A 24904-nucleotide genomic window follows, 5' to 3' on the forward strand; every position below is an offset into this window, starting at 1 on the left:
TGAGGCTTGGGGAAGAAAATTGGTAAATTAATTAATTTTAGTTCATATGGAGTTCTGAAACAATTTTGGCCAGGAATTGGGGATGAGGCCTGGGAATAATACTGTCCTAATGAAACACTGTATAAAGGGGACCCACCATAAGAGACGAAATCTCCCCTCCCCTTTGAGATGATGCAATACATACTAAAAGGGCAACCTTCATTGATAGGTGGTATAGGATAAAGGGTGCTAAGGGTTCAAAGAAGGGACCCAAAAGTCTGTTAATATTATACGGAGGTCCCAAGAGGGTGGGGGTTCCTGAAGTGGGGAGAAATGTAAACCTGTTGCAAAAGAAGCAAACATAATTCTGGGATTTATTAGCAGGAGTATTATAAGCAAGACATGAAAAGTAATTCTTCCGCTCTACTCCACACTGATTAGGCCTTAAGTATTGTGTCCAGTGCTGGGTGCCACATTTCAGGAAAGATATGGACAACTTGGAGAAAGTCCAGAGAAGAGCAACAAAAATTATTAAAGGTCTAGAAAACATGCCCTATGAGGGAAGATTGAAAAAATTGGGCTTGTTTAGTCTGGAGAAGAAAAGAATGAGCAGGGACATAACAGTTTTCAAGTACATAAAAATTGTTACAAGGAGGAGGAGAGAAAAATTTTTCCCCTTAACCTCTGAGGATGCAACAAGAAGAAATGGGCTTAAATTGCAGCAAGGGTGGTCTAGGTTGCACATTAGGAAAAAACTTCCTCTCAGGGTGGTTAAGCACTGAAATAAATTGACCAGGGAGATTGTAGAATCTCCATCATTGGAGCTCTTTAAGAGCAAGTTAGACAAACACCTGTCAGGGATGATCTAGAAATACTTAGTCCTGTCATGAGTTGCAGGGGTCTGGACTAGATGACCTCCTGAGGTCCTTTCCAGTCCTATGATTCTGGAAGTCCCTTGATGCAAAAGGAATATCCCTGAGCGTTGCTCCACTTGCTGCTTTTTTCCCTAGCTGACTCAGAAGGCTAGGGATGCCTGCCTAATGTTATTTCTTTAGGAGCACTTAATGAAAGTGCTCAGACATGGAGAAGAAGGCTGTAGCTAAGGTTCAGTCCTCCCTCCATACCCCTCTTAGCTAGTGCCCCAGTTGAGCCATGATCCACTCTGAGCTCCAGGGCTGAGATCGCTAAGAGACCCAGTTGTCAATTCTGATCCACTTGTCAAATTCTTCAAGAAGGGGTAGGAAGAAGCACTGCTCCAGAGACAAGTTGAGACATGGGCTTCCCTCTCCAGGACCCTCAAAACTGAGATAAGAGTTGACATGTCTTCAACTCGTCTCAAGCGTAAAGTGTCCACCACTGAGTTGCATAGAAGCATCATAGGAGAGGCTTATCTTAAACCCTGAAGATTTAGCTTTCTTCCATAACAGCTTGAGTCCCAATACCAGGGAGCCTACTAATTACCTATGGAAAAAAAGTAACAAAAATAGTAAAAAAAAAACCAAAGTTTTTATTTTTTTAAAGGCAACAGGCAAACTCAAAGTTAAGTAGGGTTTTGTCTCGCTGCCACAGGTGGTAACAATTCATCATTTATACCTTGGGTAGGGGGACACAAGGACATCTAGGGCACAGGTGGGGCCCCAAAAGACATCGCTGGCCAAAGGAATCCAGTCTTACATGCGATGGGGCTCATACACACCAAGAGTGAGGAACCTATGTGGACACAATCACTCAAAGAAGAAAGAAATGCTACTTAGATGTATGGCTTAAAATCTAATGGTGACAGCTGTAACTTGTGCTGACTATGGAAACACCAACCGTTAAATTTCGAAGCAGAGTTACCTTGGGTATTGGATACTGTGTAGGAGTAGGAGCTTCTTCTCGTCCAAAGTCAATCATAGTTCCACACTTCGGAAAATCTGCTACCCAGAAACCTTCAAACAACTGGCCTTTATTCAGGTAGAAAAACTTTCCTAGGCCATGTTTCTTTCCATCTTTCCATGTTCCTTCATACCGATTTTCATTTGCTGTAATGAGTCAAATAAAGATGTGGACAGACAATGAAAGGGTGCACATTTTCATTAGGTGACTAGAAATTTAACAAATCAACAAAACACGGATAAGCCAACATATACATAAAACGTTTGCCTGGCTACATCCATAAGGCAAAATCTAATGGAGCAAAAATGTAGACAAATACTTATTTTAAGTGTTGCATTGATTCACTTTACTGTGTTCACATGCATGTTGTATTCACTTTCCACAAATATTCTAAGTAAACACATTTAGTGCTGAGGAATAGCAAATGTTAAACAAATGTTGCAGAAAAATACATCATGCCCAGAAAAATACATTTGTTAGATAAATTACATGTACAAATTATTTGCTCAGCTCTACTGTACCTCCTACAATTTTTCTGCATACAGAAGTAAGACTCTTTTTTATACAGAGTTTTATACTCGATATTGTTTAAGACTCAGACCATGATGGACAGGAAAGAGTGCCACCTACACTCAATATAGAGCTGCAAGGAAATGAGAGAGCCTTCACAGTGGTGGCATTAGATCTGTGATTATGACAGTCACCTAGGACTTCAGCTCTGAGGGATGCTAGAATATTACCAGGGTCATCATCATGATCATTTCAAAACAGGCCACTCTGGGGCCTCTCTTTCCGAGCTGCAGTGTTTCTGGCCACAACACCCCCCTTCCAAAATAGTGTTCATTTCTGTCTACGTTACTTATAACATTGGTTGGTTGCACCCATGGGTCCAGGCGAACTCCAGCATCCTTTGCATTGGTGGTGATGGTGACACTTTTGAGCTAACACTGCAGAGAACATTAGGGTATTTGGGAATTGTCAGCACTTGGTAAAGGCAACAGAATAGAAAGTGGAACGCCCTTTTGAAGGTGGCTATTACACAGATAGGTTAGGTTGGGTTTGTAGAAGGGAGCCAGGGACAATGAGGGTGCCACATTTAATGAAGTTTCATCCAGTATATAGTGGGCCAGAAGGTCACTCACGCTCTGATCCTTTCTGTTCTCTTGTCCCAGCAGCTTGGAGACCCAGCAAGTCATGAGGCTGGCCCTGATAGCCCCATTCTATCAAACACTCAGGATACATTGAAATACTGGAGGTCCGATCTGTACTCTTTCCATGGCAGTTGAAACACTATTGTTCATGGCCTTGGTCTCTGTTGTACATTTGCTATGGTCTGGTTTAAAACCTTCCTATAATTGACTATAACTGAGCCAGTAAATCAATGTGATTCCCTTGTCTAAGATCATCCTCTCCAGGCATTCTGCCAGCATAAGCAATTTAATCTTGGGTTGCAGCTCATCATGACCTCCATTGAAGAACCGCTTTTCTTTCCCCATTGCAAAGCTTTCAGCACATGGGCATGTTTCCAGAGACTGAGCTGAATATATTAAGCTTGTGGGCATCAAATAATTGTGCTGGCTAATTTTAACCAAAAGGAATCCAGCTTATAATCAGTTCCAGGCTGTGACAGAAGTAGCTGGCCTCTGAAACAGAGAGAAGACAGCAGCCAATGGCTCAGCCTTGATAGGCTGGGAGCACGTGTAATTGCGTGGGCAAGTTGATACAAGGTAAGGGAGGTGTCATTTGATTCGCAAAAATCTATAAAATCATAATTTCAGTGGTGTTACCCTCCGCAGTGTCACAGGGGAATGTGCTGCTCCCTGGCTCCCAGCTCCATGTCCTCCAGTTGGTGGAAATTTTGACAATACTGTGTCAGAAATGGGTCAAATTGGGTATAATTCTAAAGCCCTTTCTCCCACAAACGCAAAGGTACCAAACATGACAAACTGAGAATAATAATGTAGCTATGAATATTAGAGAAAATGTTTAAAAATCAACTTTTTAAACTATAACATATATAGGCATGTCAAACCTGAAGCCTTCACATAGTTAAAAAATTGTGGCCCTCAACTGACAGTACTGTGTTATCAATTAATGCCCAGAACATGATGCCCGGTTAAATTTTTTAATGTTATGGATTAGTATAAGTGGAAGGAGTGCTTCAAGTTGAGTTCCCATCATCAGCAAAAGGTAGTGGGTCAGTGGTGTTGATTATCAGCTTTGTTTATTATGCCAAAAGACTTGTAATGAGGCATTGTTTAAGATGTCAGCATTCACTTGGGGAAACAATTAGATGAAGACCCACATAACACTGGAGATAATATTTCCTTCTAAAATCTTCCTGAAACACAAAATCTTCTATTTGAGAAAGATTGGGATTTTTATCTTTAGATTACATTTGATCAAACTCCAACCAAACCAAAAATCCAAAATTCTATTTTTATGATGAGATTCTCCCTGAAATTTCCAAGTTATACATATTGTGTTCAATGTTATTTCTGGGTTAGTGCTGAGCCCCAAAGATCCCCTGTGTTTGTTGGGAACTCATCCCAATGAGCACAGGGCTTTGGAGAGGGATGGTGTTTAAAACCATTGATTAACAATCAACAACAAACAAACAAAAAACAAGTTATATCCTTTTAAAGAAAAGCAAAATAAACACAAAGTCAGAAAAAATAAATACTGGAGAAACCAAACTTCTTGTCAGATGCACCAGTTAAAAACTGTGTTTGGCAAAAGCATTTGGTTTGATCACAGAGACATTTGTTGTTTACTCATACAAGTAGTACATCCTCTAACCTGCCTCCCTGCCCATCCTGGCAATTTACTACTATAGTAAGCATAAGTTATATCTGTGTTGGCTTGAGACACTCAGAGCTGTATAGGGGTAGCATTAGCTCACCATCTTCATAGAGCAAAGAGATAAAACAATGCCATCCAGCAGATGCTCCCTCTCTCTCTGGAATCCAAGACCAAAACTGGGGGCGAGGGGGAAGGTTTGGGGAGGAATCCACACCCTAATAGGTCATATTAGGGATGGTGGAAGTATTACCTAGATATCAAGACAAAATGGGGTGCAGGAGGTCAAGACAAAGTTCCAGAAAAAGTCTCAAGTGTAGAAGCTGTTGGAACCTACTTAAGCGAAGCATTCCTTGGCCACTGTGTTGGTCTTCCAACCATTGTCCTTCATAGATGGAACCATCCTTGTAGTACATTCTGCCCCAGCCGCTTCTTTTCCCGCCACTCCATTCCCCTTCATAATATTCCATGTCTGAGTAAAACTTAATTCCATAGCCCTAAAATTAAAAGGTTACAGTTCTCACTTTAACATTCTCTGCATTAAAAACCAGTCGTATATTTAGTGCTTAATGTCTGGACTCCTGGTTCTGTTCTCTGATCTGCCACTAACTTGCTCATTATTATTTGTATACATTACTAATGGCATCCAGACTCAGAAGCTATTCAGAACAGTGTAAATATGTTATATTTTTATAATAAAAGTGTAAAAGCACCAACCCATATGTGGAAGGAGAGACAGTCTCCAAAACAAATGTAGGTTTGGCCAAGTCTAATGCATTGTCATTTTAGAAATGCAGAAATCAGAGGAGGAAATAACCTAGTTCTGACTGTGAGGGCCTTTGGCCAATGCAGGATCAATCCCTATAACCTATGTTTTAAGGAAATAAAGGACAACTTCTCCGGGACAAAGGATTTTTAAGGGACTCCAGCTGACAATTCCTGCTACAAAATCTTACACAGGACAAAACCATAAATTTATATCATAGTGTATGATCAAATTGGATTTTACTGGCATACAGACTTGGGCACCAAATAAGGGATGTCCTTTAAAATGGGGATTCTATGATCCCTCAAGATACAGTACCTTTCCTAGTCCCAAGCAATGGACCACTGACTCTTGGGAGACTAAGGATCTCTACTAGATACTCAAGATCCTTGGGAAAAGTAAGCTGCCACATCAGAAAACACCTACAGTGACTACTGCACAGCACTTTGAGGAGAAAACACACCCAACAAAGACTGCAGCACAGAAACAGAAAACTCAGTTCCACTTTAGCTCAGAGAAGAGAATCTGCACTGTTCCCTGATTCTTCCCCCCCCCCCGCAAAAATCATAAACACATGAAATTCCCCTCAAAAGCTTTTGTGCTTCCTTCCTTTCTTTTTTAAGGATTTAATAATTAATTTAGCACTGTCAAAAGTTGTTGGATTGACAGCCATGGAGAGGGAAGTATTCTGTTTATCCATACAACAGGTACATCAGTCCAAGCTTCATCCATGCTGCCCCCTGCCATCTGTTTCAATTTTGTCATGAAGGGTCTACTTTTTGTGGTGATGCAGTCTCCATAACCTATTCAGTCCTTAGTGCTGCTTCTGCAATTGACAATCAATTGGTACTATGGTGGGTTTTGGTTAATGGACTCCTTGATTAAGGTCACACATTTTATTTTACGCAGGAAACACAATGTATTCACCTGTTATGAAGAGCCAAAAAGCAACCTCAAAAGGCATGCCCTACTCTGAGGATTCCTATCAGTCAGAAATGTTTACATGATATTGATGAGTTTTCCCAGAGGAATAAAGTATCTTATCACAGTAGAAAAATAAAACAGTTCTGGAAAGAACTGATTTTTCTGAATATTAATTTTATTGAGCTTCAAGAATGCAAATCATAGAATCATAGAATATCAGGGTTAGAAGGGACCTCAGGACATTATCTAGTCCAACCCCCTGCTCAAAGCAGGACCAATCCCCAATTTTTGCCCCAGATCCCTAAATGACCCCCTCAAGGATGGGAAGCTTTTATATAAATAAAGGAATAGCAGCATCAGGATGTCATTACACATCACTCACTGAAGGTTAACCACTCAAAATATATTTTCAAAGAATGAGAAATGAGGCCTCCCTCAAGAGTCTAGAGCCATGGAAGTGCCTGCCATTTAGGTATATAAGACAGTTAATTTATTTTAAGATCAGATGCAAAGAATAACAGTAGGTTTTCACTAGCAGACGAGGAAATATTTCTCAAAAAGATTCTGCATGTAAGAAGGCTGCAATCATTATTACAAAGGTGGTTTTCCTGTTACGAAGAGTGACCCGCTTTGAAACACTAACCTTTTTGAGTAGTCTCTTGGTTTAAGCTTCTTGCAACACTTTCAATACCTACTTTTTTAACAAGTTTCCTCTGCCCAATTCAAATATAGCAGACACTAGATGGATGTGTTGAGGGATACAGACCTTTTTGTCTCTCTGCTTCTAGTTTTGAATGTGACCCAGGTTTGTAGTCATGATATGACAGCTATTTGGTTATATATTGTTTCACTCCAGCTGTCAATGGACAGGTGCCCACATTTAAAAGACTCAACACTACAACTACTCCTCTTTGCTGGCAATTTTAATAGAGACCAAGGATTCAATGACCTTGAAAACCGACTTGTCTATAGGGCAGAGACACATTGAAAGGCCACTGTAGGCAAGCGGGTAACAGCTATTGCCCACGGTGAGCCTTTTCTATGGATAAAGGATTTTAGTCTCCAGGGCTGTCAATTTTTCAACAGCACAAAATTAAATTTAAAATGTAAACAAAATTCAAACCCAGAGGAGAGCTTAATCTCATTCCTTCTCCCAACAATCACAGAATATTATATGTCCACACTAGCTTTGAGACTAAATCTTCTATGGTATCGAATATAAAAAATAAACAAAGCACTGAAGCATTTTGTTTTGGAAACCAAAAGCATACACAGAATTACAAGAACATTGGGAGCTAAGGGAAGAGGGAAGGTCATACTTTCAGCCATCCACCTTGGCAGGCCAAGAAAGCCCTAAATAATAACAGCCTCACTATGCTTTCATAGGTCTCACATGCATTCCTTTCCTGAAAGTCTCTACATACCTTCAGTTTAGCCTCAGATTACAGATGTAATTTTAAAATCAACAGTTTAAGCTTTGTTGTTTGTTTTATTTTGTTTCCAAATCTATCCATGATTTTGGACTAATTTCAAAACATGAGATTGTCTCCTGCCACTTGCTAAAATCTTGAGAGGTAATTTCAAGTAAAAGACTTGAAACAAAGATTGCTTACACATTTTTTGTCATTTTTCCACCAGCCTGAATATACTTTCTTGTATTCTTTAGTTACAGGGTCAGGAATGCTGTATGTTCCATATCCATCCCGTTTTCCAAACTTCCAGTCACCATTATATATTGCACCTGTACTTTTCCAGGTCTGTGTACCTTTACCTGTTGTAACAAAGTACAGGGGCTACAGTAAGACATAAACTACTATATGGTCGTCATTATAAGCATTTATAAAGTATGTGGGCATCTTTACAAGGCTTAATAGGAGTCATTAACTATATAAACAGGAGAGACAGAACACCATGTTTCTCTCTACGCACAGCTTTTAATTTAAGTGGTCAATTAGGAACACCAGCTTTTATAGTTTCATCAATCTAGAATATGAGAAGGCACAGGTAAATATGTGTGCTTGCAGCTTTTTCTAAAGGAGGCTAGATTCATGCTGGTGATTCAGATGGTCAGATGCACCATTGATCTCTATCAGAGACTTCCTGTGTGACTTTGGGTGAGTCACTTAATCTCCCTGGGTCTCAGTTTACCATCTGTAAGCTGGGAATAATACTACTTCTTTGCGCCAATCCTTTGTATGTCATTAACATCTACATTTTCATACTAGTCCTGTTTTGGGTCGATACTCCCAGATTTTGCTCCATCTGTCCCCAGACTGAACAATAATTTTTAATTTTCCTGTAGTTCTTACCTCTGACCATTACAGTGAGGCTGGGAGGCCAGGGTCTGCCCTTCTCTTCTTCTTGTTTTATTCTTCACTGCTCTCCCTGCTGGAATTAATAAACCAGGAAGCAGCTAGCAGCATGGGAGAGCGTAGGTGATGGGGAACCATGGAGGAAACCAAAGATTGGTCAATGAAGAGTGTGGGGATGCCACACTGGGAGAGAAGAGACAGGGAGTGCCTGGAAAAGGGGGGCTAGAAAGGGGGCATCCCCCATAGAGTCCAAATGTCAATAACACCAGAGAGGATTTGCAACACTCTAGGCTTGCCCAAGTAGATGGTGAGAGGTAAAAGCCTGCTTAGGGCAGGGGAGTGGGAGGATTGTGGGGCCTGGTGGGAGTCTCCATAGGTTTGGATAAGTGCCATTTTCGAATGCTTCTCTATGCTCTGAAACTTTGGGGTTCTTCCCACCCTTGGGTTAATCTTGTATATTTATACTGACTTGGTTTGCTGTGATGTACAAGCAACATCTGTAAACATTAAAAACTTTCCTTGTCCCATGACTGCAAAATGTAGAACCTGCCCCACGAAGGTGCTGTCTCCATAAGAAGGATGGGAGAACAGGAGAGCTGGGTGAATATAAATTATAGGATACATTTAACCATTGTTTTCTATTTGCAAACTGTTCACAAACTAATCCTAATTTCTGCAACTCTACCCTTAACCAGTCACCCAATAGTTTGGATGCACACTTTTCAATCCATCTTTTCTTCCCAAAGATTTGCTTTGAGTGTGATTGTTTCTCTAAATTACATGTTGTTGTTTCTGCATGACTGAGACATTTTAAATAGGTGAATAACAATCAAAGCACCTGCCATAGAGAGGAGAACACGGGACCCCCTCAAAGGAGGAAATAATTGGGAGCCCACAGAGCCATGGAGGACGTAAGGGGAAGCAGGAATGGGAATGCACACAGAACTGCTGGTATGGGGGTGGAGAATGGGAGACTTAGGCATGAGATGAATGGTGGATGAGGCACACAGAACTCCTGGCAGGAGGGGGCTGAAGGGAGTTGCAGGGAGTCCCTTGACAACGAGGGGAATGGGAAGGTGGCACACAGGGAGCTTGTAGAGGGGAATGGAGAAATGCAAAGAGCCTCTGGCGTGTGCAATGGGCTTGCCATACACAAGCTATGAAGCGTGCGACCCACTACTAATACACATTTATAATTTATTCCTCCATCTGCATAAGCCTCAAACCTCAGCCCTGGCCAGTGCAGCGGTATGGAAGTATCACATGCCTTAAGGGATACAAGTTCAGGTCCTGAGCGCCGCAGTCTGGCAGGGGTGAGAATGCTGAGGATGAGCTTGTGACTCGTGAACAATTCTCCCTCACCTGGGGGAACCACTGGAGGTCAGGGTTGACAGCCTGTGTTTCTTCACTGCCTGTGGCTCTTTCCTGATCTCCCTGCCAGCATGGGTCCAACAAAGACAAAGGAGTTTGCTCTGTCCCTTCTCAGGGGCATGAGCTTGACCTGGTATTAAATCAATGAATTAGGTTGTTAGGACCTCATTTATTCCTATGTCCAAATCTCTGGATTTTTTTGTATTTTTTGAGCAAAGGGTCACTGTAAATTTAAGACTGCACATGACCTTTCATTATAAACTCTATTTTGTCACTGCACCACCAAAATCACCAAACAAAGTAGCATTGGCCTCAAAATCCATTGGTAAGTTAGGGCACCTTACCAGTGAAATCAAATACTTTTAATGCTTGGGTTTCCTGTAAATTTAATCTTAACTTTGAATGTTTGGGGTTTTTAATCTATTTTTTGATAACTGTATTCTTCTTATAAAAATTTCTATTCTTAAATTAGTGATTTATCCTTTTGATCTTAACTTCACCTTAAACTAATGACTACTCCCCAACCATTCACCACACCTAAAAGGCATCTAAGAAAACTAGATCATCCGCATTAGAGATGATTTTGAATATTTTTTTCTCAACAGCAGCTTCTAGCTACATATACATACTTTTAAAAATAATATCAATAAAAATTCCATAGTTTCTAGTGGATATTTTCACTTTGTTTTCTGCAATAAACAGGGAAAGAGAACATGAAGTAGTGGACACACACACACACACACACAAAGGGTGGAAATTTCAGAAGCACCTAAATGACTTGGGTGCACCTAATTGACTGTGAATGGGCCTCTGGTTCCTAAGTGACTTAGGAACTTTTTAAAAATTACACCCAGTATCAATAACGTCTCTGAAAATGTTCTCAGATATTTTTAACGACTTCCTCTGTGATCTAGGTGGTATATACAGAATACACAATGTACTGAAATTTATGCCAATAAAAACGTTATCTCACACCTCATCATGTACCCTTATTATACAGACAAGGTAGTTTCAGGGGCATATAACTGACTAAAGCAATAGTCTGTATTTTCACAGTAACGTTTTGCTATGAATGTGCACAGCATCATTCATCTGACTTGCAGTTATTAAAACCAGAACGTTAGTATTTTTATTTAACAAATGAAAATGTGCTTGAGCAACATTTTAGAACTCTGCATTAAGTTTATTATATAGATAATAATATATAGATAAATATGTAGCACCATATATATGGAGATTGTGCTCTAGAAACAGAGAAAACTAATCACAGATCTCTGCCCCTTAGAACTTATAAAGAACATATAAAGGCATAATGCACTTTCTAGTAAGCAATATTCTTACCATGCTTCAAATTGTCCAACCATTCCCCAGTATAGTGATCCCTATTGACAGCATAAATTGTATGTCTTAATCCACATTTCTGTGCCTTCCTGTCCCATTCAATCCAGAGAGGTTCTACAGTCCGAGGATATTTTACAATGGGCATATTGTTCTTAGCTGGAAATGAAAACACAAAGTTGTCAGAAATGCAACTAGAGAGACATTACCAAGGTGGGTACAGGAAGAACATTCCATCTATAAGCTGCATTTTATGATGCAAATATTTCAGTAGCAAGACTCTAACATCTGGCTTTTAAAAAGGTAAACTAAACTAAAGGCAAAACAAACAGATATAAGAAACTTAAAAAACACCTTAGCATAAAATAGTAGCAACTGAAAATAAAGGATTATAGTGTAAAGTATTAGGGACCATTAATAATATAGGTTGAAATGGGACACATTTTCGGTGTGCAATATTCTCTTTCTGCATGCAGGAAGTCTTCGGCACGTATTGCAAATGTCAATCTCATTCAGCACACTTAATCCAAACAAGGGCTTCTTCTAAATGACAAAAAACCTGAAGAAATGAGGTAGAAATCCTATCAACCAAATTTTCTAAGGAACCACTGCAATCATTGCTTTATGCGGGGGGGCGGGAGGAAGCAATTCTTTAAATACAGCATGTAAAATATTAAAATATATCTGAATACACAATGGGCTAGATCCTCAAATTGTGTAAATCATCACAGCTCAGTTGAAGTCAATGGAGTTGTGACATTTTACTCTACTTGAGGATCTGATACAATTAATTTACTGTGTCTGTGCTGTTAAAAATAAATACAATGGCATAGGAACACTACTTGTTGAAAGTGGTACAAACTCAAGTAAAATTTTTGCTAGAAGTTTTTGGACCAGGTCATGGCTCCCATTCCAGTCACTTTAAGATGCTCTAATACCATGCAGGGGACATAAATGAGCTACAGAAGCCTTGGTGAGAGTTCTTTTGGCAGGAGCAACCTGTGTCCCTGCACAGCTCTCTCTTGCAGCTCACAGTGTAGGGATGGGCGGGGGAATGATGCAACACTTAGCACTATGAAAGCAGGGTTGACATAAGTTAGAGCAACCCCTAAGACTGCTCCTACTTACAGAAGGGTCATACTGTCCCCTGATCCTAGTAACCCAGAATTGGGGTAAGAGGGCACAAAGGAGGTCTCCTTCTGTGATGTGCCTCTTGTGCAGGACACAGAAATCTGTGATTATTAAATTGACGTGTTTGAATCGGCCCCATCACTTCTGGGAGGAAGAAAGGATACTCCCTCCCTCCTTGCCTCCATCTCCTCCCCTGCAGCCCCAGCAAAAGTTCTAATGAGGTGTGGAATACTTTGAGTAGCTGTCATCAGTACAGCAAGGGATTTGCAGGCGTTTTCCAATCCCTTTGCTTGAGCTGAGTAGGGTATCGATTGTGGTCCCTTGACTTTTTAAAAAATTGTTTGTTTGTGCTTCATGCTAAGAAGGGTGGACAGCACTGAGATAGATACTTATAAATCAAAATATGTAATAAGTCAATAGTTGGTGTAATTATTTTTTATGTATAAATACAGAAGATATAGAAAAAGTCCTATTTTGGGATATAGAAAACAAGTCAATAATTTTCAATAATCTAAAAGACAAAAATGAGTGAGAAGACATTTGTTATAGGAATCAAAGGCAGTTTTGCCAGCTGTCATGAGTATATCATGAGCTTCTCAATATTTTTTTTTTCAAGACACACCTGCTGGAGTCACATGACTATGTGAGACTCTCAGCTTGTATTAAGAGTAAGTTAAGGAGAATTTACCCAAAAATGAAAGTGCACACAAGTTTATGTGGAAAACACTAACTCTGATGATCTATTAACAGTTCAGTTTGATGATCAGGAAAGCTGGACAGAAACTGTTTGTTTACAGGATTCTTAGAATTAAAGAATCAGATTGGAAAAAGGGATACTGCATTGTTTCATAGACAGTCAGTTCACAAATTGTCAGTATGGAATGATGGACAGGTCAACCAGTCAGTCAGTTTGAGCCCCAGCTCAGCCGACTGCTATCCTGCCCCACTGTTCATTGTTTAATACAGTCCTGCTTATTCAAAACCAGAAATGCTGAGCAATACCTAAAGGTGATCAAATAAAAGTATATAACATGAGAGGCTGCAAAACTAAGACAATCCTCCTTTGGATGAAATGTTCACGGTTTTTGCACCCTGAGTTCCCTCTTCTGCCCCAATCAGCTTGGATTAAATAATTTGTGTGGGGTTTTTTTTTTTAAATTCTTCCCTCTGGCACTTTCCAATCACTGCTCTCAGTAAAGCAGGAGGTCTGGCCATCTGTCCCTGCAGGCATCCATAAGCCATGAGGCAACAGGTGAAGGGAGAGATGTGGGATTGACAGTTGAAGATACCAAAGATCAAGGCTGCTGGAACTATTTTTATAGTGGGGGTGCTGATATTGGAAACCATGTATTTGGTGTTTGTTATTACTACTTCAAGACAGGGGGTGTAGCAGTATCCTTAGTTCCAGCACCACTGCCAAAGATAGCCAATTAAGAGTAAAAGTGAGGATCCCATGGTGGAAGGAAAGAGATAGGTGTTTAGGTTATTTCTGAGTGAAGAGGGGAAAGCCAGAAGTTATACCTTTTAAAAATTAAAGTTGAGTTAGCTGTTTATATTTCTCTTTCACTAAACAGTGGACTTGTCTGATTCAAAAGCCATTTTTTGGATTTAATTTTTAAAAGCATCTTTGTGTTTGATGTCGATTGTTCCTCACAAAAAGACAGCGGACTTTGCTATTTGTGGTGATGTATTTAATTATTTTTCCTTGCCTTTGGAGGTCTCTGCACAGTTGGATTTATTTTAAGGTAAAACAAATGCTTCTGTTGCCAGTGTTGTAATAATTGGAGTCTAGGACAAGCCTACCCTGATTGTGAGCTCAATTGCTGGAAAGTAGGTGAAAGTTCATAAAATGTTATGATAACCAGTAACAATGAATGTTGTTAGAAAGTATATGAAAAGGAGACAGAGATGCTGGATTGGACTAAACACAAAAAGATTATAAAAAACACTTTGGAGCAAGGAAATAGAAGGATAAAAGCAGATTTTCTACATTGCATAATCAAATCTATTATCTACACACTGCATAATGTAAGTCCCCCCACTACACCTCATCAAGCAAAATCTTCTTGTCTTAACTGCCAAAACTCTTCACAATTTAGCTGCTCCTTCATGATCCATCATATTATCCTAACATGACATTGACCCCACCTTTGCTCCAACAATGCCAGTCTCAAATGTCCATTTGTTCACTTCACGAACAAGTATCTATGTATTTCCTCCCATGCTGCCCCTTACCTATGAGAAAATCTCCTTATTAAAATGTTCAGTTATTATATTATCATCCTTCAAATCCCTACTTAAAAGCCACCACTTCTGTGAAGCCTGCACAAAACCTGATATTTGACAGTGACTAAGCAAGTGGGAAAATTGTGATTATTGTGATTGATGCTGCTAATTGGCTTAATACCTCTGTGAACTGTACACCCAAGTCTATACTCATACATGGTATTATTGTTACCTTGCCTTCTCCACCCTGCTTGCTTGTCCTACCCACCTGTTAACATCTTGTTTTCAAACTGTAGGCTCTTTGGGACAGTAACTATAATTTACTATACATTTGTACAGTGCCTAGCACAATGGAGCCCCAACCTGGTCAAGGCCTGTAGGTGCTACCATAATACAAATAAATAATAATAACAAATCATCCCTACCTCAGCCCTTCTATTCTGTCAGTGTGAATAGGCAGAGTAGTGAAATATACAAAGATATGGCCCTCTTAGACACTTCAGAGAGCAGGATTCCTGTATATTTCAGTACCCAGTCCACAATCAGCCTTAACAGTGTCTCTTTAACCACACTTACTACACAGGTAACTATGAGCTATGTTGTTATGCATAGACATAATTGGGTTCTGATGACATCATGGTAACCATGTAAAAGAAGCTATATTGGGTTGTGATTTCATCAAAACCCTGAGATGTGTGTTTATAGCCTTACTCAGTTTTCCTTTACTGTATTGTGAATATTTAAAGTTATCACAAGATGAATCTAGCCCAGAACGTTCCCCTGTTTCTGCATGGAATATAGGAGCTAAAAGGAATCATAGCAAAGGCATCATCACAGTAACGTGTGGAAGCCTAGTGTAACAGTGCTGTGCTGCAGCAGACTCTACGTGTGTGAGGCATGCAAAGGAGCCTTTGCCTGTGAGCTGTGCTGAGGTTTAGTGCAGGGGAGAAGAAGCTGGGGTAATGGTTGACCAAAGGTCTGTTGATTTATATGCCAAAACGTATGGAGAGAAAGGGGGGAAAGTGTCTAAGGTAGCACCCCTGCAGTGCTACAGTGGCACCCCTGCAGCGCTTCAGTGTAGATGCTCCCTACGCCAATGGGAGGGGTACTACCATCAGTGTAGGTAATCTACCTTCCCAAGAGGCAGTAGCTAGGTCAATGGAAGAATTCATCCGGCCCTAGTCCTGTCTACACTGGGGGTTAGGTCAGCTTAACTATGTTGCTCAGGGATGTTAGTGGATTCCACCCGTGAGCAATGTAGCTGGGTCGATCTAACTTTTTAATGTAGACCAGCCCTAACACTGACTCCTTCTGTATTACCTGCGTCTGGGCTCACTTCACTGAAAGAACAGTACAGCAGGTTAAATTACAGCTGTCTATTTGACTGCTCACTGTAATACCTAAGCACCTCACAAACACCAAAGAATTTATCCCCACCATGCCGCTGTGAGATAAGGAAGTATTATTGTCCCTACTTTGCAAATGGGGAACCAAGGCACAGAGAGATTAACCAAGTGCATGTTACTGTTCCTTCAGGCACAGCTAGATTAGACTCTTAACTGGAGTTGGTCATTGTTTGTGATTGCATGTTCTTCCTCATGTTTCCTTCCACTGTCCCAAATGTGAGGAGAGAACCTCCAGAACTGTAGTCTCTCTGTACTCTTGTGCACTGAGATGTCACTTTCAACTGTACTGATATTAAAGGTCTGTTAAAGAGACAGAGAGAGAGAGAGAAAAAAGAACTGCTAAACACATCCACAGTGCTCTGTGAGGCAAAACATATCCACTCATTGGAAAGAAGGAAAATCATGCACACACGGGAAACACGGTAAGAATCTCTCCCTCACTAAACTCCAAGAACACCAAACTCTAGGATTTCAGCTACCATTTTCCTTTTCCTCAAAACAAACAGCACAAGTATATTAAATACAACTGTTTATTTTTATACAATTCTGAGGTTACAATTTTAAATAAAAACCAGAAATGTTAAAGCTAAGATTCTCATGTGAACTTGAATTCGCTGACAATTTACATATTACTAATTAGTCTGTTAAATGCACCTCTTAAAATACAGCATGTGCAATGCAGGTGACCTAACAGCTGTACATGAGAAAATTATCTTTTGCATTTCCTGTTTTTAACTCCAAATCTGCCATCTTAATGTTGCATTTCCATAGGCTTTTGTGTTATAAAAATGCAGTGTTTAGGATGCAAGTTTAAATAAAAAAGTTAGGAAATATAAAACTAATAGCCATAACATACATCGGTTTCACCCTCTCACAAATATCTGGAACCGAACAAAAATGTTGTCTTGCTGCAGTTCTCACCTGTGACAATTAGACGCTGCTGCTCCCACTAAAATTATTTGCTTTATGGGTTTGTTATCAGAATGAATGTCTTACACAGGTTTGCAAAAAGCTTATGCTCAAATAAATTGGTTAGTCTCTCAGGTGCCACAAGTACTCCTTTTCTTTTTGCGAATACAGACTACCACGGCTGCTCCTCTGAAACCTTACACAGGTTTGTATACTCACTCCAGATGTTACCTTATGTTCTTATATCACGTTTTTTTGAGTCTCTAATGACATGCTATTTAATTCATATGGCTCCATACGGGTCCTAGATTTTCTTTGAATCTGCTTTCAAAGGTTTAAATCAGGAGGAGGACTTGAGCTACTTAATTGTAAACAACTTTTGTAGCCTGACAACTGAGCATTCTAGAGAACAGTTTGGAAGCTATGCCAGACTATATAAGGGGTATCAATTAAAGTGCACTGTACTTGACATCTTTGTTTAGCTACCCTTTAACACAGAGATAAGGTATATCTTTCTGTTCACTGTCATGTGCAAAATAGAATGCAGATAAGAATAAATTTTATTGGTGGATGTGGTTAACTCTGTGAACTACTTTCAAGTCTGAGAAGACCCTTCAACAAAATTTGTGTTGAGATTTAAATGTAAAATAGCATACCATATCTCAAAGATTTATTTTAATTGAGTTTTAATTAAGACGACTCAAGTTAGGTCTAATGTTCAGAAATATCTGGTTTCCGTGTGTTTCTCATTTGTTTTTTAAAATGAAGTTTTAATTAATGAAGTTTTATTATTAGTCAGGATAGTTAAGTTACAATGCTTATTGTTGGGATGCCGTGTATGATGCCTGGGATAACTTTGGATTTCCTACTTGCTTAGTACTTGGGGTGATAGTTGTTGTACTTGACCAACTTGAACTGTTACACAATGTAGTGTTTTTTGTGTTGGAATGACAACTTGTTTTCTGTTTACAGTATACTCAGATTTATTTATTCATTCAATGAGGAGCCCTTTAAAAATATCTCCCATTGGGAGTCATATTTTTCAGGACTAAGAAGTAAGGTCTCTTGTGTTGTCTCAAAGTTTTGAATTTTCTCATTGCATTTCTGAATCTATCGTGTCTGATCACTGATTATGTTATCATCATTAAAGCATGTCTGTCCTGATCTCTCATAGTAGAGTTTATGCAGAGTGTCACAGGGTGAAATGCTGGTCATGATTTGCTCTCCAGGATTAAATGTTATCTTCTGAAAGTGATTTCTTCTTTAAATAAGTCTTCCAATGTGAGAGGCGTTCACATTTTTGTCAAATTTATTTTGTTTTATGGTTATTTTACAAATTTGAACACAAGTACATTTAATTTAAAAGCCTTTTTTACCGAAGAATTCACCCAGCTCCAACCATTTGTCTGCCAGATGCCATCTCCCCACCCCCTAAAACTGCCAGTGTGACCTGCAGAGCTGCAGAAGCTGACTGGAGCCAGAATGTCTCGGATGCTAAGAGCAAGCCAGCTCTTTCTTGAACACTCCAGCTTTGTCCCAAAAATCAACCTGCTGCACTCCCCTCAGAGTGAGCCAACTCATAACCATAGAGAGAGTGATAGCTATCTGCTGTCTGTGATGAAAAGTTGTCCAACTGCACTACCCCCTTTTTCCCAGCAAGCTGTAACCCTTTCAGCAATTTGAAGACTGAAGAAAATGAACGATAGAGCTTATTTTATTGTTGATGCAAGAGGGTGCTTCAAGCACATGCTGTAGTCTCTGTGAACATCCTCAACTGGAGCATCATTCCTTGCCAGGAGCCATTTAAAAATAATGCATATTTATTATGCCAGTTTTGAGTTAATTTCAATATTTCATTTCTTTAAAATCAAGTGTAAAGGTATTGTATATTTATTGCACTCAAGAAATCACAGAATGTACATAAATGACAGTGGTTTAACTCAACAATTTCATGTACTCTAGCAAAAAACATTGTTATGAATTTTGTCTCTTTGTTACACACTTTGGAGGTCTCCACCATCCTCTTGGGGCCCAGTCTTACTTTCTTTTGCAGCCTGAAATCTCCATCTGAAGACAGTGGAAGTTTAGGATATCCAAGGAGGTGATATTTTAGGGCCAGATTTTCAAAGCTGGGCACCCAGCATGTCCCCCACGTGCTGAACTCTTCTGAAAATCTGGCCACTTATTTAGATGCCTTAATGGGTGCTAAGTTCTTCTGAGAATTCTGGCCTTAGTGTTTAGGGGGCTGAGAGATAATAGCTGTGCCTTCATTCTGATCCCTGCAGCTCTGCTGTAATGAGCAGTGGTTCTGGGCTGCCAGCTAGTAATTAATAGAAGGCAGCACTCAGAGGTGCCCTGCCGCTCAGCTGGGGGAAATCCTGCTGCTTTTTGCGCTGACTTCTCCCTGGCGGCCAATGATCTCTCTACAGCTCAGCTCAGTTTGTATTCAGCTGCTGTAGCAGAGATGTCTGTAGTGGGTCCTGGGCTAGCACGAGCAGCTTTCCACAGGGGGTAGGAGGAATCAGCCATTCCCCAACCGGATGCCAAAAGATTCCTTAACCTTTCTCCTGGCAAGTTCTGCTACCTTTTGTCCAGTTCTAGTTCTGAGAGCAGCAAAGCAGGAGGAGGATGAGCACAGAAGGACATGGGAAAGCCCCCTATGCTAATTACTAGAAACCTTTTTATTGTTAACCCTTTCTTTTCCTGCAGTGCTAGAGCAATTAGAGGAGAATAGCCGGTACCAACGGATCTCTGTTCCTAACATAAAATCATTTCTATCTCCCCTCTTTTAACAGCAAATAAGGGGTAGACTAACCTCTTTGTTTTTGCTGCAGAGGCAATCTGGGGAGCTCTGGTGAAATGTCGCGCTAGCAGCGTGAGCTGTGTACAGCCTGTGCACACAACATTTCCCACCCCTGCTAGGGTAGCCATAGCAACTCTGGCAGACTCTTCACAACAGACAAACCCATCTTCCAGGTTTATAGGGTACCTAGGATGCAGTTCACGGCAGGTTGGGAGTCAAATGCATCTGATTACAGCCATTATTGTAACTGTCTAAGGTAAAACCCTTTTAAAAGTAAAAACTTAGCATACAACCTGTGTTGGGGTATCTGTATATTTCCATTTATACTTGATCCCTGTACTGTATAAATCAGAAATGTTACTAGTGAAGACAACACTATATATTTTCCTTGTCCTTAGGAATAAAGGAAAAGAAGTGGCTTGAATGGGTAGACACTATCAGACTATTTCACACTCGTAATGTCTTTCATTCCAAAGGGTCCCCAAACCAAAGCCTTTCACAACCCCCAGAGAGTGCCTCCCCCCTGGCTGCTCTACACTGCTTTCCCTGGCGAGTTCAAAGGCAGGCAGGCAGGCAGGCAGCCCCACAGCATAAGCTCCCTCAGGAGGAGTTCCCAGATGGGAGGACAGCAGAGACCCTGCAGATTGGGAACGGGAAAGGTGTCCAGTGCTTGGAAGGGAGAAACTCAGGAAGGAGAACGTACTGGCTCACTGTGGGTATGTCTACACTACGGAATAAGGTCGAATTTATAGAAGTCGGTTTTTTAGAAATCGGTTTTATATATTCGAGTGTGTGTGTCCCCACAGAAGTGCATTAAGTGCATTAACTCGGCGGAGTGCTTCCACAGTACCGAGGCTAGAGTCGACTTCTGGAGCGTTGCACTGTGGGTAGCTATCCCACAGTTCCCGCAGTCTCCGCTGCCCATTGGAATTCTGGGTTGAGATCCCAATGCCTGATGGGGCTGAAACATTGTCGCGGGTGGTTCTGGGTACATATCGTCAGTCCCCCCCTTCCCTCCCTCCCTCCCTCTGTGAAAGCAAGGGCAGACAATTGTTTCGCGCCTTTTTTCCTGAGTTACCTGTGCGGACGCCATACCACCGCAAGCATGGAGCCCGCTCAGGTAACCGTCACCGTATGTCTCCTGGGTGCTGGCAGACGCGGCACGGCATTGCTACACAGTAGCAGCAACCCATTGCCTTGTGGCAGCAGACGGTACAATACGACTGGTAGCCGTCCTCGTCATGTCCGAGGTACTCCTGGTCGCCTGTGTGATCAGGAGCGCCTGGGCAGACATGGGCGCAGGGACTAAATTTTTAGTGACTTGACCAGGTCATTTTTTTTAGTCCGGCAGTCAGTCCTATTGAACCGTCTTATGGTGAGCAGGCAGGCAATATGGATTGCTAGAAGTCCTATTGCACCGTCTTCTGCCGAGCAGCCATGAGATGTGGATGGCATGCAGTCCTTCTGCACCGTCTGCTTCTAGCCAAAGATGTAAAAGATAGATGGAGTGGATCAAAACAAGAAATAGACCAGATTTGTTTTGTACTCATTTGCCTTCTCCCCTGTCTAGGGGACTCATTCCTCTAGGTCACACTGCAGTCACGCACAGAGAAGGTGCAGCGAGGTAGATCTAGCCATGTGTCAATCAGAGGCCAGGCTAACCTCCTTGTTCCAATAAGAACAATAACTTAGGTGCACCATTTCTTATTGGAACCCTCCGTGAACTCTACCCTTGTAAGCCGTGTCCTCAGTCGCCCCTCCCTGCGTCAGAGCAACGGCAAACAATCGTGCATCTGAGTTGAGAGTGCTGTCCAGAGCAGCCCAATGGAGCACTCTGATTGGGCTAAAACATTGTCGCGGGTGGTTCTGGGTACATATTGTCCGGCCTCCGTTCCCTCCCTCCCTCCGTGAAGGCAAGGGCAGACAATTGTTTCGCGCCTTTTTTCCTGAGTTACCTGTGCGGACGCCATACCACCGCAAGCATGGAGCCCGCTCAGGTAACCGTCACCGTATGTCTCCTGGGTGCTGGCAGATGCGGTACGGCATTGCTACACAGTAGCAGCAACCCATTGCCTTCTGGCAGCAGACGGTGCAGTATGACTGGTACCCGTCCTCGTCATGTCCGAGGTGCTCCTGGCCACGTCGGCTGGGAGCGCCTGGGCAGACATGGGCGCAGGGACTAAATTTTTGGTGACTTGACCAGGTCATTCTCTTTAGTCCTGCAGTCAGTCGTATTGAACCGTCTAATGGTGAGCAGGCAGGCAATACGGATTGCTAGCAGTCGTATTGTACCATCTTCTGCCGGGCAGGCAAGAGATGACGATGGCTAGCAATCGTACTGTGCCATCTTCTGCCAGGCAGGCAAGAGATGAGGATGGCTAGCAGTCGTACTGTGCCATCTTCTGCCGAGCAGCCATGAGATGTGGATGGTTTGCAGTCCTTCTGCACCGTCTGCTGCCAGCCAAAGATGTAAAAGATAGATGGAGTGGATCAAAACAAGAAATAGACCAGATTTGTTTTGTACTCATTTGCCTCCTGCCCTGTCTAGGGGACTCATTCCTCTAGGTCACACTGCAGTCACTCACAGAGAAGGTGCTGCGAGGTAGATCTAGCCATGTATCAATCAGAGGCCAGGCTAACCTCCTTGTTCCAATAAGAACAATAACTTAGGTGCACCATTTCTTATTGGAACCCTCCGTGAAGTCCTGCCTGAACTACTCCTTGATGTAAAGCCACCCCCTTTGTGGATTTTAGCCTCCTGAAGCCAACCCTGTAAGCCGTGTCGTCAGTCGCCCCTCCCTCCGTCTGAGCAACGGCAGACAATCATTCCGCGCCTTTTTTCTGTGCGGACGCCATACCAAGGCAAGCATGGAGTCCGCTCAGCTCACTTTGGCAAGTAGGAGCACATTAAACACCACACGCATTATCCAGCAGTATATGCAGCACCAGAACCTGGCAAAGCGCTACCGGGCGAGGAGGCGACGTCAGCGCGGTCACGTGAGTGATCAGGACATGGACACAGATTTCTCTGAAAGCATGGGCCCTGCCAATGCATGCATAATGGTGCTAATGGGGCAGGTTCATGCTGTGGAACGCCGATTCTGGGCTCGGGAAACAAGCACAGACTGGTGGGACCGCATAGTGTTGCAGGTCTGGGACGATTCCCAGTGGCTGCGAAACTTTCGCATGCGTAAGGGCACTTTCATGGAACTTTGTGACTTGCTTTCCCCTGCCCTGAAGCGCATGAATACCAAGATGAGAGCAGCCCTCACAGTTGAGAAACGAGTGGCGATAGCCCTGTGGAAGCTTGCAACGCCAGACAGCTACCGGTCAGTTGGGAATCAATTTGGAGTGGGCAAATCTACTGTGGGGGCTGCTGTGATGCAAGTAGCCCACGCAATCAAAGATCTGCTGATATCAAGGGTAGTGACCTTGGGAAATGTGCAGGTCATAGTGGATGGCTTTGCTGCAATGGGATTCCCTAACTGTGGTGGGGCCATAGACGGAACCCATATCCCTATCTTGGCACCGGAGCACCAAGCCGGCGAGTACATAAACCGCAAGGGGTACTTTTCAATAGTGCTGCAAGCTCTGGTGGATCACAAGGGACGTTTCACCAACATCAACGTGGGATGGCCGGGAAAGGTACATGACGCTCGCATCTTCAGGAACTCTGGTCTGTTTCAAAAGCTTCAAGAAGGGACTTTATTCCCAGACCAGAAAATAACTGTTGGTGATGTTGAAATGCCTATATGTATCCTTGGGGACCCAGCCTACCCCTTAATGCCATGGCTCATGAAGCCGTACACAGGCAGCCTGGACAGCAGTCAGGAGCTGTTCAACTACAGGCTGAGCAAGTGCAGAATGGTGGTAGAATGTGCATTTGGACGTTTAAAGGCGCGCTGGCGCGGTTTACTGACTCGGTTAGACCTCAGCGAAACCAATATTCCCACTGTTATTACTGCTTGCTGTGTGCTCCACAATATCTGTGAGAGTAAGGGGGAGACGTTTATGGTGGGGTGGGAGGTTGAGGCAAATCGCCTGGCTGCTGGTTATGCGCAGCCAGACACCAGGGCGGTTAGAAGAGCACAGGAGGGTGCGGTACGCATCAGAGAGGCTTTGAAAACCAGTTTCATGACTGGCCAGGCTACGGTGTGAAAGTTCTGTTTGTTTCTCCTTGATGAAACCCCCCGCCCCTTGGTTCACTCTACTTCCTTGTAAGCTAACCACCCTCCCCTCCTCCCTTTGATCACCTCTTGCAGAGGCAATAAAGTCATTGTTGCTTCACATTCATGCATTCTTTATTCATTCATCACACAAATAGGGGGATGACTACCAAGGTAGCCCAGGAGGGGTGGTGGAGGAGGGAAGGAAAATGCCACACAGCACTTTAAAAGTTTACAACTTTAAAATTTATTGAATGACAGCCTTCTTTTTTGGGGGCAATCCTCTGTGGCGGAGTGGCTGGTTGGCCGGTGGCCCCCCCACCGCGTTCTTGGGCGTCTGGGTGTGGAGGCTATGGAACTTGGGGAGGAGGGCGGTTGGTTACACAGGGGCTGTAGTGGCAGTCTGTGCTCCAGCTGCCTTTGCTGCAGCTCAACCATACACTGGAGCATACTGGTTTGGTCCTCCAGCAGCCTCAGCATTGAATCCTGCCTCCTCTCATCACGCTGTCGCCACATTCGAGCTTCAGCCCTCTCTTCAGCCCGCCACTTACTCTCTTCAGCCCGCCACTTACTCTCTTCAGCCCGCCACCTCTCCTCCTGGTCATTTTGTGCTTTCCTGCAGTCTGACATTATTTGCCTCCACGCATTCGTCTGTGCTCTGTCAGTGTGGGAGGACAGCATGAGCTCGGAGAACATTTCATCTCGAGTGCGTTTTTTTTTCTTTCTAATCTTCACTAGCCTCTGGGAAGGAGAAGATCCTGTGATCATTGAAACACATGCAGCTTGTGGAGAAAAGAAAAGGGACAGCGGTATTTAAAAAGACACATTTTATAAAACACTGGCTACACTCTTTCAGGGTAAACCTTGCTGTTAACATTACATACATAGCACATGTG

General features: G+C 42.3%; 1 protein-coding gene across 6 annotated transcripts in view; it reads right to left on the bottom strand.

Annotated features, from left to right (window-relative positions):
* Positions 1–24904, bottom strand: part of LOC141999552 (rho-related GTP-binding protein RhoF-like) — a 144015-nt gene that overhangs the window by 3582 nt on the left and 115529 nt on the right. For 5 of the 6 annotated variants that reach the window (XM_074973106.1, XM_074973105.1, XM_074973109.1 and 2 more), the window contains 4 exons: positions 11371–11526; positions 7960–8117; positions 4994–5153; positions 1819–2003 (listed from right to left, as the gene is read on the bottom strand). In XM_074973106.1, the coding sequence (XP_074829207.1) occupies positions 1819–2003; positions 4994–5153; positions 7960–8117; positions 11371–11526 (659 nt within the window). Of the gene's footprint in view, positions 1–1818; positions 2004–4993; positions 5154–7959; positions 8118–11370; positions 11527–19854; positions 19994–24904 lie in introns of those variants that run through there. The other variant, XM_074973110.1, reaches the window with a different exon arrangement.

This window comes from Natator depressus, chromosome 15 (genome assembly GCF_965152275.1).
Source record: "Natator depressus isolate rNatDep1 chromosome 15, rNatDep2.hap1, whole genome shotgun sequence".
NCBI classification, from domain to species: Eukaryota; Metazoa; Chordata; order Testudines; family Cheloniidae; genus Natator; species Natator depressus.